The sequence below is a fragment of the Schistocerca serialis genome, chromosome 8 (genome assembly GCF_023864345.2).
Source record: "Schistocerca serialis cubense isolate TAMUIC-IGC-003099 chromosome 8, iqSchSeri2.2, whole genome shotgun sequence".
Taxonomy (NCBI): Eukaryota; Metazoa; Arthropoda; class Insecta; order Orthoptera; family Acrididae; genus Schistocerca; species Schistocerca serialis.
This window is the reverse complement of record NC_064645.1, coordinates 226,250,438-226,263,521: the sequence shown is the minus strand read 5'-3', so window position 1 is coordinate 226,263,521 and position 13,084 is coordinate 226,250,438. Positions and strand designations below refer to the sequence as shown.

The window sequence follows — 13,084 nt, the reverse complement described above, 5'->3', positions numbered from 1 at the left end:
GGGCAACAGTGGAGGCAAAGAGAAATTATGAACAACAAGAGGAATTAAAGTCCATGACAAAAAATAGACATAATGAGATTTGCTGATAGTACTGAAGTGTTAAGTCAAAATGCAGAACAATCAGAAGTGATGCTAGCACAGATGGGAACCACCCTCAACTCTTCCCATAACACAAGAATTAACAAACCTAAAACAAAAATCTTTGTGCTGAGCAGACAAAACAGCACTGCTCAATGTTCACCTAACAATGAACGACTAGAGACAATAAAATCCTTTGCCTACCTAGGGAGTAAAATTACACAAGGTGGAAGATCAAATGATATTGCAAGCCAAATCTACCAGGCAAAGAATGCTTTTAACATGAGAAGAAATATTTCCACATCTATCTGCATAGACAAATATCTCATAAAAGACTTCATCATAAAGACATGTGTCTGGTGTGTGTTGATGTATGGAAGCAAAACACTGACACTCAAAGAAGCAAAAAAACACAAAATAATGGCCTTCAAGGTGTGATGCTGTTGCAGAATGCTTAAGATTGCCTGAGTAGACAAGGTATCAAATGAAGAGGTGCTCCACAGGATGGGTCCACAGTTCGTGGTCTAGTAGTTAGCATTGCTTCCTCTGGATCATGGGGTCCCAGGTTCGATTCCAGGCTGGGTCAGGGATTTTCTCTGCCAGGTAACAGGGTGTTTGTGTTGTCCTCATCATTTCATCATCATCCAGGAAAATGGCAAGACTGGACAGTAAAAAGATTGGGAATTTGTACGGGGGCTGATAACCACATCACTGAGTGCCCCAAAAACCAAAATCATCGTCATCCACGAAGTGGAGGAAGAAAGCCATGTCTTTGGAAGCTTATTCAACACTAAAGGGACATGTGGGTCAGCCATCTGCCAAATCCTGATGTCTCATTAAAAGTATCATCGAAGATTCAACAAAGGGGAAGAGCACACAAGGCAGACAGACTAGAATACATCACGCAGATCATGATGGATACCAGCTATCAAGAGGAAGGCCGAAAACAGAAAAGCACGGTGAGCTGCTGCCAATCAGTGTGAGGGTTGAGAACCTAAGAGGAAGAGGGGGATACTTTTCCAACTCTTATTCAGAAGATATGATACAAATGCGTCAAGTGGCTAAATGCTGCACAATAAATTCTGACATGATGATGCTTCTCCCTGGGCTAACTGATCACCAAGAAGTATAGTGAAGTTAAAAATCCAAATGAAACATGCTGTCTACAGCAGAGTAACATATTTATCAATTATCACTTCACCCACAATCTCAATGATCATACTTTATATATTCAATGTTTCGTCACATGTATGTCAAATAAATTAGTAAAAAAACTTCAAGAACAAATAAAAAATAGAAACTTTGTTAGCAACTCAAGTTTTCATATTTTTTTGGAGATGTGTTTTGTTCTTTAGAAGAAACTAAGTTTACCTGCCCTTGTGTGTAGCCCAGAACTTGTCACGGTTGTCCAAATCGCAGGCCCGAGTTTTTACTTTTGCCCCTCCTGCAGGTGAACGACCAACATTCTCCTCCACTACAACTCGATTGAGTGCAAGATCCAGAACATCATGCGCCAACGCCTGGTATGTCCAAGTGTGATGTAAGGGTGTTGCCATATCCACATTTCTATCTAATACTATTAGGAGTGGTCTCTGAAAACTAAAGCAAAATATTTATTACTATTTTACTACAGAGGAGCTCAGAAAATCACAGAAACACCAGAAAAAATAACCTCATGAATATGTTTTACATCATAACAAGAGAAAATGCTTATATTTTGCAATTGCTCAAAATATTTGAACTCCGGCACTACTTATGCGACGTGCTGATGGCACCAGATACATGCTTGGGTTTTGCACAACAAAATATTGCCACTGGTGGACTTCAGCCTGTGAAATGCAAGGTAGAAACAGTTTACATTTATTGCATGCCCCTATCATCTTAATAACAGTTCCATTGTTCCACGAACAATACGAGACTGGAATAGAAGGGAGAACCGATAGAGGTACTCAAGGTACCCCCGCTACACACCGTCGGGTGGCTTGTGGAGTATAGATGTAGATGTAGATGTAGATGTAGGGGACCTTAGGGATGAAAATGTCATTCGCCCATTTTCACTTGCTTCAACTTGAAGTGGACGGCTTCCCTTTATTGTGAGTGGTCAATTGTGTTTCATTCATGTTTTGATGATTTTAATAGAGAATTTGGATTCAAATGAAATTCTGAAAAGTCTGATAAATTGTTTTGAGTATTCTGCCTCAGAAGGCAACTTCTGTGGTTCCAATTCAGATCTAGATTTAAAATATACTGAAGATAATTGTAACTATAATTTTGTTATTTTTCTGGGCATAATTGCAGTTCGAAAACTACACTACACTATAAATTCCAAAACCTCAATAAAGCAAAATTTATTGTCCCAGAGTCCCACTTCAAGGTTAGAAATGTGTCAATCACTGGTCACCATTTTCAGTTACAATATTTAACCTATAACCTATTTTATAGTTACAAGTTCATTTTCAAGGACTGACTAATTTTGTGAGTTTTTCTTTTATGTAGTTGACATACATTATTTGATTTATGAGGCAATGACTACAGAATTCATTATTTGTACATAAAAATTTCATTTGAGATGTTCATGTCATAAGATTAACAACTGTTTGTTCCTAAAACGCTAGGTGATAAAAAGAAGTGTCTGCAACTGAAACATACCTCAATCAGTGCCTGAAAATTTAGTTGCAGCTGCAAATGATGATGATGATAATGATAATAATAATTATTATTATAATAATTATAATAATGTATAAATTACAATTATTATTTTTCAATTTATGTTTGTACTTGCATTCTAAACAGTTTGGCTTGCAATGTGCCCGGATTACTATTTTTTATAACTTTTTGTTGTCTTTCAAGGCAAATCTATTCACTTTGAAGCTGATTTCCTGAAACTAGGTGAAAACATTTTTGGTAGTGATGACAAAAAATTTTAAAAATCAGCTACCATTCTTTGTTGTAAATGGATAGCATGTAATCATCTGACCTGATCACATAAATGAAGTAAACTAAAAAAGTTTTTGGCCTGGTTTTGGTAACAGCCCTTGCTGGCGATTGCAAAAGAATATCAGCTATGGAAGGTGTGTGACACATTGACAGCATTAGTACGAGGTGCATTCAAGTTCTAAGGCCTCCGATTTTTTTTCTAATTAACTACTCACCCGAAATCGATGAAACTGGCATTACTTCTCGACGTAATCGCCCTACAGACGTACACATTTTTCACAACGCTGACGCCATGATTCCATGGCAGCGGCGAAGGCTTCTTTAGGAGTCTTTTTTGACCACTGGAAAATCGCTGAGGCAATAGCAGCACGGCTGGTGAATGTGCGGCCACGGAGAGTGTGTTTCATTGTTGGAAAAAGCCAAAAGTCACTAGGAGCCAGGTTAGGTGAGTAGGGAGCATGAGGAATCACTTCAAAGTTGTTATCACGAAGAAACTGTTGCGTAACGTTAGCTTGATGTGCGGGTGCGTTGTCTTGGTGAAACAGCACATGCGCAGCCCTTCCCGGACGTTTTTGTTGCAATGCAGGAAGGAATTTGTTCTTCAAAACATTTTCGTAGGATGCACCTGTTACCGTAGTGCCCTTTGGAACACAATGGGCAAGGATTACGCCCTCGCTGTCCCAGAACATGGACACCATCATTTTTTAAGCACTGGCGGTTACCCGAAATTTTTTTGGTGGCGGTGAATCTGTGTGCTTCCACTGAGCTGACTGGTGCTTTGTTTCTGGATTGAAAAATGGCATCCACGTCTCATCCATTGTCGCAACCGATGAAAAGAAAGTCCCATTCATGCTGTCGTTGCGCGTCAACTTTGCTTGGCAACATGTCACACGGGCAGCCATGTGGTCGTCCGTCAGCATTCGTGGCACCCACCTGGATGACACTTTTCGCATTTTCAGGTCGTCATGCAGGATTGTGTGCACAGAACCCACAGAAATGCCAACTCTGGAGGCGATCTGTTCAACAGTCATTTGGCGATCCCCCAAAACAATTCTCTCCACTTTCTCGATCATGTCATCAGACCGGCTTGTGCGAGCCCGAGGTTGTTTCGGTTTGTTGTCACACGATGTTCGGCCTTCATTAAACTGTCGCACCCACGAACGCACTTTCGACACATCCATAACTCCATCACCAACTGTCTATGAATTTCAATTGGTTTCACACCACGCAAATTCAGAAAACGAATGATTGCACGCTGTTCAAGTAAGGAAAACGTTGCCATTTTAAGTATTTAAAACAGTTCTCATTCTCGCCGCTGGCAGTAAAATTCCATCTGCCGTACAGTGCTGCCATCTCTGGGACGTATTGACAATGAACGCGGCCTCATTTTAAAACAATGCGCATGTTTCTATCTCTTTCCAGTCCAGAGAAAAATATCGGAGGCCTTAGAACTTGAATGCACCTCGTACATCTCTACCACAACTGGTGATTTTGCTTGGATGAAATTATTTTGCTCATTCTCAGTTTCTACTTTGACTATATTCTTTGTGAGCACCTTGGTGTTCACCAGAAAGGTGCCAACAGCTGTTGTCTTTTGATGCCACATGTAATCACCAACTGCAGGTGCATTGTAATACTGGTCCACATACACTGTAAAGCCATTCAGCAATAATTCTTGAGGAACCTATTTTGGAGAAGCACGAATACTGGTTCTTCTGCTTTCTACCCAGAATAATTCACATTCAGTAGTAGCATCACTCATCTGATATATTTTCATTCCAGTCTAGTAAAAAAGTGAAGCTGTAATCAACACAAAGGTTGGTTTGAACACCACAGTGCTTTATTAGACATGCTCCTATTGGAAATAGTATACCTTTGAAATGAATTTCCCCAGCCAATTATACATGGATCTCAAAATTCCTACATATCTTCGACAGTTGGGTGATGATATGGTGCGAAAAAAAAGAAGACTGAATTCATATTGTCAAAGTATAGGAATATTCTGAATAGTTTACATAGTTTGAATCTTTGCAAGACACAATATTTGTTGTTGCACAGATGCAAATTTGATAAGATCACTTTCATATGATCATGACTCACAACAGAAGTAGCAATAAAAACAACTCAATTCTTTTACCATTAGTCACTGACTTTATGTTTTTTGAAACACAAATGTGAATGAAAACAGTGGAAAACAAATAAATCTTGGACATCTCCCCCATTTCTTATTTTCCCAAGGTATTATCTAACTTCAAAGATTTTTCTTCCTTTTTTCTTTTTTTTCTGAGTCTACAAATGCTAGAAATGTAGGTTTGCCTTTCCTTAATCTATTTTCTAAGATAAGTCTTAGGGTCAGTATAGCTTCATGTGTTCCAATAGTTCTATGGAATCCAAACTGATCTTCCCTGAGGTCAGCTTCTACCAGTTTCTCGATTCGTCTGTAAAGAATTTGAGTTAGTATTTTGCAGCCATGGCTTATTAAACTGATAGTTCGGTAATTTCACATCTGTCAACACCTGCTTTCTTTGGGATTGGAATTATTATATTCTTCTTGAAGTCTGAGGGTATTTTGCCTCTCTCATACATCTTGCTCACTAGATGGTAGAGGTTTGTTAGGCCTGGCTCTCCAAGGCTGTCAGTAGTTCTCATGGAGTGTTGTCTACTCCTGGGGCCTTGTTTCAACTTAGGTCTTTCAGTGCTCTGTCAAACTCTTCACGCTGTATCGTATCTCCTATTTCATCTTCATCTACATTCTCTTCCATTTCTATAACATTGTCCTCAAGAACATCGCCCTTGTATAGACCCTCTATATACTCCATCCACCTTTCTGTTTTCCCTTCTTTGCTTAGAACTGGGTTTCCATCTGAGCTATTGATATTCATGCAAATGGTTCTCTTTTCTCCAAAGATCTCTTTAATTTTCATGTAGGTCGTATCTATCTTACCCTAAGTGATATGCGCCTCTACATCCTTACATTTGTCCTCCAGCCATCCCTGCTTAGCCATTGTGCACTCCCTGTCGATCTCATTTTTGAGACATTTGTATTCCTTTTTGCCTGCTTTATTTAGTGCATTTTTATATTTTCTCCTTTCATCAATTGAATTCAATATCTCTTCTGTTACCCAAGGATTTCTATTAGCCCTCGTCTTTTTACCTGCTTGATCCTCTGCTACCTTCACTATTTCGTCTCTCAAAGCTACCCATTTTTCTTCTACTGTTTTTCTTTCCCCCATTCTTGTCAATCGTTCCATAATGCTCTCCCCGAAGCTCTCAACAACCTCTGCTTCTTTAAGTTTATCCAGGTCCCATCTCATCAACTTTCCACCTTATTGCAGTTTCTTCAGTTTTAATCCACAGTTCATAACCAATAGATTGTGGCCAGAGTCCACATCTGCCCCTGAAAATGCCTTACAATTTAAAACCTGGTTCCTAAATCTCTGTCTTACCATTATATAATCTATCTGAGACCTACCAGTAACTTCAGGCTTCTTCCATGTATACAACCTTCTTTTATGATTCTTGAACCAAGTGTTAGCTATGATTAAGTTATGCTCTATTCAAAATTCTACCAGGTGGCTTCCTCTTTCATTCCTTACTCCCATTCTGTATTCACCTACTAAATTTCCTTCTCTTCCTTTTCCTACTATCGAGTTCCAGTCACCCATGACTATTAAATTTTCGTCTCTCTTCACTATCTGAATAATTTCTTTTATCTCATCATACATTTCATCAATCTCATCTGCGGAGCTAGTTGGCATATAGACTTGTATTACTATGGTAGGTGTGGGCTTCGTATCCATCTTGGCCACAATAATGCGTTCACTATGCTGTTTGTAGTAGTTTACCCGCATTCCTATTTTCCTATTCATTATCAAACCAACTCCTGCATTACCCCTATTTTATTCTGTATTTCTTATTACACAGAACTTAACTTTTGTAAACCTTCTTACAATACTAGTCCTCCTTGAATCTGAGGTGATCTTGGATGGTCAAGTCTACAAAGGTTTCAAGTTTTTGGTCAGTCTACAAAGGTTTCAAGTTTTGCAAAGAACAGAATACAAAAAGAAGAAGCACATAGGAAAAGTTTCTGGGTGTGGGTTACAATAGATTCACCGACATGTTAAATATTTATGGCAGCGGCACTTACCAAACACAGTACTTACATGATTGCACCACTAATTCTAAATTCAGTTTTTAATTTTTGCACATAATATGACACTAGACACACATCACTAAACTGTTATGACTCACTTCAAAATGTGAGTGTCTGACTTTTCTTGTCTTTTGTGTTATACATACCAGCAGCATTCCACCTCCTTTTAGCAATTTAAAATATTGCACTCATCAAAGTGCAACACTTGGCTCTAATTATGTAGGCCCTGTATTGAAGCAACACGCTCACAGCCATTAACAAATAAATTTCACTTTCAAATCCCTTTGGTGGCAATGGTCCTGTCGAGATGTTTAATGAGGAAGTTAAAGTGGAACCAAACTAGGCCATTAGGGATAAGAACAGAAATTATACTGATGCATAAAGCCTGGTAGGTTGGTTGGTTTGCTGATTAAAGACGCCAACTGAAATGCCATCAGTCCTTCCTACCTGGAACTGGCAAGTCAACAAAACTACACACCAAAGAAGGGTCTGGTGTGCCAAATCCAAGGGAACAAAACCCCCATGGTCTTCTGAAGATCAACAAAGCCTAGGGAAAGGAACACGGAGGAAGTAAAGGGAGGAAGGGAGAAAGGCAGGTGAGGTGCCCCATCCAAGAGGCAGCTGGAGGCACCGAAAGACAGGGAGTGTGACTGGGGACATACATCCTGCCATTTACCAGAGGCACACCACCCAACAATACCTCAACAACAATAGCGACACAGTTAGGGTGAGAGAAGCACAGGAAAACAGCAGAAGAACTATAGGTCAAACAGAACACATAAGAAGGAAGAAGAGCAAAAGAGCAGATAGGAAGAGGGCTGGGGTGGAGCACCAAGCCCAGAAAAAATGCTGCCTGTTTGGGGAAGAGCAGGCAACAGGGCAGCCTGTCAACCCCTCACTGGGGCAACATGACTGAGGCTCCCTCTCTTAAAGAGGCAAGTCAGGAAGATTAAGAGTCCACTTCACATTGGCTAGGTTAAGGCAGTCCAGCCAAATGTGGAACACCATCAAACATGCACAACTACAGTGTGGTAAATCCTTGTGTCAGAGGAAATGACCATGAGTCAGTTAAGTACGATCGATGTGGATCCAGCAAAAGACAATAGAGTCCTTTGAGAGACCTGCATAAAGGACCTCCACAAATTCGTGATCTCCTTTATCGCCCATAGTTTGTTTAGCAAAGTCAGAATACGCCACTCTGTATTCCAAATCCTTAAAAAATGATTGCATAAAACTGACTGAAGTTCTGATTCCATAATATCGACCTCAAGAGCCACGTAGCTGGTAGTCAATTAGGCCAGCCTGTCAGTGAGTTCATTCGCCAGTATCCCAAAGTGAGCCAGGATCCAGACAAAGACCACCAAGCGTCCAAGTAGTTTGAGGGGAAAATGAAAATCCTAGATGGTTAGGACCAATGAGTGTCACACTGGTCACTGCCCAAAGAATCGCTAGAGATGCGAAAGGACTCACTAGTGCAGGAACAGATACACTCAAGAGCACGAGTGATGGCTACCAACTCTGTTGTGAGAACACTGCAGCCTTACGGCAACAAGCATAGTTCATTACATCCCACATGAATGTAAGCAAAGCCAGCGTGAGTGGCAAGCACCGAGTCATCAGTATAGACTACTACTGAGTTTTGAAACATGCCAAGAATGGAAGAAAACTGGCTGTGGAGGGCCTCACGATGAGTGGGGTTTTTTTCAACCTTGTGCTAAGTCAATACAAAGCTGTGGACGGGGGTGCACCAGGGAGGCATACGTCTGTGGGCCCAAAGAAGAATTGGTTGAGGGAAAGCTGAATTTCGCCAACGGCTTGCTGCAGTGGTAACACCGGTTCCCGTCAGATCACCGAAGTTAAGCATTGTCGGGATGGGCTAGCACTTGGATGGGTGATCATCCAGTCTGCTGAGTGCTGTTGGCAAGCGGGGTGCACTCAGCCCTTGTGATGCAAACTGAGAAGCTACTTGATTGAGAAGTAGCAGCTCCGGTCTCGGAAATTGACATACGGCTGGGAGAGTGGTGTGCTGACCACATGCCCATCCACATCTGCATCCAGTGACGCCTGTGGGTTGAGAATGACACAGCGGCCAGTCGGTGCCTTTCGGTCTTCATGGCCTGTGTGGGAGGAGTTTAATTTTTAAAGCTGAAGTTCAGAAAACAGGGACCAGATGCAGATGGCAGTCGTAACTCCAGACCTGGGCTACAGTTGGCAGAGGTGGATCTCAGAATCTGGAAAGAGGAGATGGTAGTTTGGGAGCACTATGGAGCAGCGAATGCGTAATGCAAAGTGATCAACTGTTGTTGGCACAGAACCGGCAACGGTGCAACCCTTGCCTTAGCTAGGGGGCTGACCACTGGGCTAGTCTGAAAGGCACTAGTTGCCAGTCGTATCCCAAAATGGTGAATTGGGTCCAGCATCTGTAATGTCAAAGGTGGTGTCAAGCCAAATGCGAGACTCCCATAATCTAGACAGCAGTGGACCAATGCTGTGTAGAGCTGTATCAGAGTAGTGTGATCTGCATTCCAGGTAGTGCTGCTGAGTCATCGACAAGTACTTAATTGGGACCAACGTGTCCACTTTAGCTGATAAGATGGAGAAGCCATGTTGACTGGTCATCAAAGACGTGTCCCAAAAACTGATGAGGAGGCCTGGCCGTCAAGATGCAGATCCGAATGGGGTCAACAGAAATGCATAATGCAAGTGTTGGCAGCTGAAAAAATGTATGCCATGAGCTGGAGCCCAAGACTGTGCTTGGTGTAGTGCTCCCTGCAGTCTGTGTTCAGCAACGCCCATAAATGAATAACAAAAATAAATGCAAAAATCATCAGCTTGCAAAGGGGGGCACCGTAGGCCCTGCAGCTGCCACCAGACCATTGTCAGCTCTAAAAAGAGAGGGACACTCACAATGGAACTATGTGGAACCCCATTCTCCTGCAGACAGGAGGTGCCAACCCATACCTGAAAAGTGTGACATGAAAGAAAGTTCCGAATAAAAATCAGGGGCAGGCCACAGAGGGATCAACATGTGATCATGTGGTGCCAAGTGCTATCATAAGCTTTATGTAGATCAAAGAAGACTGTAACAATGTGTCAGCGTTGGGCAAAGGTTGTTCAGATAGTATACTCCAGGACTAAATTATCTGCAGTAGGGAGGCCTTGATGAAAACCACACTGTGTCAAAGCCAAAAGGTTCTGGGGTTCAAGGATCCACTACAACCTTCGATTCACCATACATCCAAGTAACTTGCAGAGGACACTGATTAAACAAATCAGACAATAGCTGTCAATTGGGAGAGGCGGTTTACCCAATAGCAAAACTGGAATAAAGACACTTTTTTGCCACTGGGAAGGTAATTCCCCTCCAATCCAGAGATGACTAAAAAGGGCAAGTATATGACTTTGGCTTGCCACCAATAAGCGTTGAAGCGTTTGATTGTGCACCCAGTCTGGTCCAGGAGCCATGTTGAGGCAGAAATCAAGGGCGCAGGCAAATTCTCATTTGCTAAACGGGACATTACAAGACTCCAGGCAGAGGGAAACCATTCCAGACAGTATTTGAGAAGACGAAGTGGTGTGGACAGAGGGCTGACAGTGAGGCCTGAGCGAAATGTCAAGCAAAATGCTCAGTGGTAGAGTCTGGACTGGTGAGAATAACACAATTCGGGGGATTTCTAGGAGGACAGCAGCCAATAATGTGCTGCCTGATATTTTCCCATACCTGCAAAGATGGAGTATGCAGCCCTATGGCAATGCATATTGTTACCAACAAATCCGTACCTGCTGCTTCAGAAGATAATGGGCCTCGGCAGAAGGTTGTTTAAAGGCCAGGAGTTGGTCGAGAGATGGATGCCATTTATAGCTTTGGAAGGCACAATGGCAGCCTTTAATAGCCACATCAATTTTGGAGGTCCACCAAAGGACAATCTCACATCAGGGAGAACCTCAAGAAGAAGGAATCGCTGAAGCAGCTGCCATATGGAGGTGTCGATCAAACTCTGTACGGATTCTTCAAAGACATTGTGTTGTGGAGTGGTTGGGATGGCAACCAAAGCAGACATTCCAGTATGCATTAGTTAAGGCCCATCTGGGAGGGTGTCCAGCTGAGTGATGCTGGAGAAAAGATAAGATGATTAGAAAATGGTCACTGTCGCACACACCGTCATTAACTCCCCACTGAACAGGAGGGGGGGGGGGGGGGGCAGGGGAGGGGGGAATCCAGGGCTACAAACAGAAAGATCAATGGTCAATGGCTGAGAAAGTGCCACGCGCCACACTAAAGTGTGTTGAGCTCTCATGTTGAGGAGGCAGAGATCAAGCCCTGCCAGAAGGTCTTCAACAATCCCACCTGGGTCAGTGGTCGCAGAGCCATCCCACAGAGGTTTATGGGCATTAAAATCCCCAAGGAGAAGGGAGAGGGGGAGGGAGCAGTCGAAGAAGAGCAAGAAGAGCAGGAAGTGTAGGTGGTCAGTCTGAGGGGAGACAGACAGCATATCGTTACCACAGAATCTAAATGGATCTGAATGGCCATCGCTTCTAGCACGGTATAAAGATGAACCCAAGAACTACCAATGTCCGTGTGGACAAACATAACAAACACCACCAGAGGCAAGCACAGGGCTGACATGCAACACAACACAAGCTGCAGAGTAGAGTAGTACAAGAGGCTGGATGGATGTCAAACAGACCAGAATTGGTCATTGTGCCGAATTGGTGTCCGTCACTGGTAAGGGCAGAGTGACAACCATGAATGTAAGATTGGACTCTGATTGAGAGGCGGGGGGCGACACCCTGATATGTTGGTGTGGTCTCGTCATGAGACACATGCATCTTCTTCTTCTTCTTCTTCTTCTTCTTCTTCTTCTCCTCCTCCTCCTCCTCCTTTGGAGGGTGAGAGATGTGGTCAGGAAGATAGCAAGTTGCAGCAATATAAGGATCTGAAAGAGAATGAGCAGCCACAAGACCCACAGAGTGTGGATCCAGCATCTGACTTGAAGCAATGGGCATTTCATCCTGGAGACACAGGGGTGGAGGGGGGGGGGGGGGGGCTTTGCTAGAGGGAGCCCCATCTACAGTGGGTACCAGGGAAGACGGTTTTTCTCTGTTCGAGGAGAAGGAATGGTTCCGTGAGAAGCAAAGGTAGACATTTAAGACATTGACAGTCAAATTTCTGTCAGGCCTCAGAGTAGAAAGAGACGGTCTAGAGTTTTAAATTCCTGAATCTTTCTTTCCTTTTTAAGCAATCCAATGAGTGAGGAGAATGTAGAACAGAACATTTCCTGCACTTGGACAGAAGGGTACAAGGACTCCCACATGGAGATGTTGGCCACTGTCGCCACAAATAGGATTCACCTCAATTACAAAGACATGTGACTACATCAGAGTCAGTGGAAATCGTGCATGGGAGGTGGGGTATAGTGCTTCACATCACAACAGTAAACAATAACTTTGACTTTTTCTGGAAGGGTATCCCCCACAAAAGCCAGGATGAAAGTGCTGGTATCAACACGATTGTCCTTAGGACCTCTCTGGACTCAGTGACGAAATGAATGCTGTGCCATGTGTGCCATGCCAGATTAGTCCCGAGTTTCTTGTCAGATCGAAGGAGGAAGTCCCTTTGAAAAATAATGTCCTGGGTCACATTGAAGGACTGGTGAGGAATAATGCTTATTGGGATGTTCCCTAAGCAATCGCAAGCACAAACGGAAGCCGACTGGCTGGCAGAAGAGGTTTTAATCAGTAGGGAACCAGATTGCCTCTTCTAAGTGAGTCAACTTCATCAAACTTATCTTCAATATGTTCTACAGAAAAGAGAAGTTTGGTAGCAGCAAAAGTTTGGAACAAACCAAGTAATGGGGAAAGATTTTCGCCCCAAGCTAGTAGACCCGGCCCTCCTCCCAGGTGTTGGCTGGGGAG

The 13,084-nt window shown here is 42.8% G+C and overlaps 1 protein-coding gene across 1 annotated transcript in view; it reads right to left on the bottom strand.

The window, feature by feature from the left end:
- The window catches only part of LOC126416759 (protein sly1 homolog), a 187,107-nt gene that overhangs the window by 150,528 nt on the left and 23,495 nt on the right, over nucleotides 1-13,084 (bottom strand). Inside the window, exon 7 of the mRNA XM_050084599.1 lies at nucleotides 1,450-1,677. Coding sequence (XP_049940556.1) covers nucleotides 1,450-1,677 — 228 coding nt within the window. The remainder of the gene's footprint in view (nucleotides 1-1,449; nucleotides 1,678-13,084) is intronic.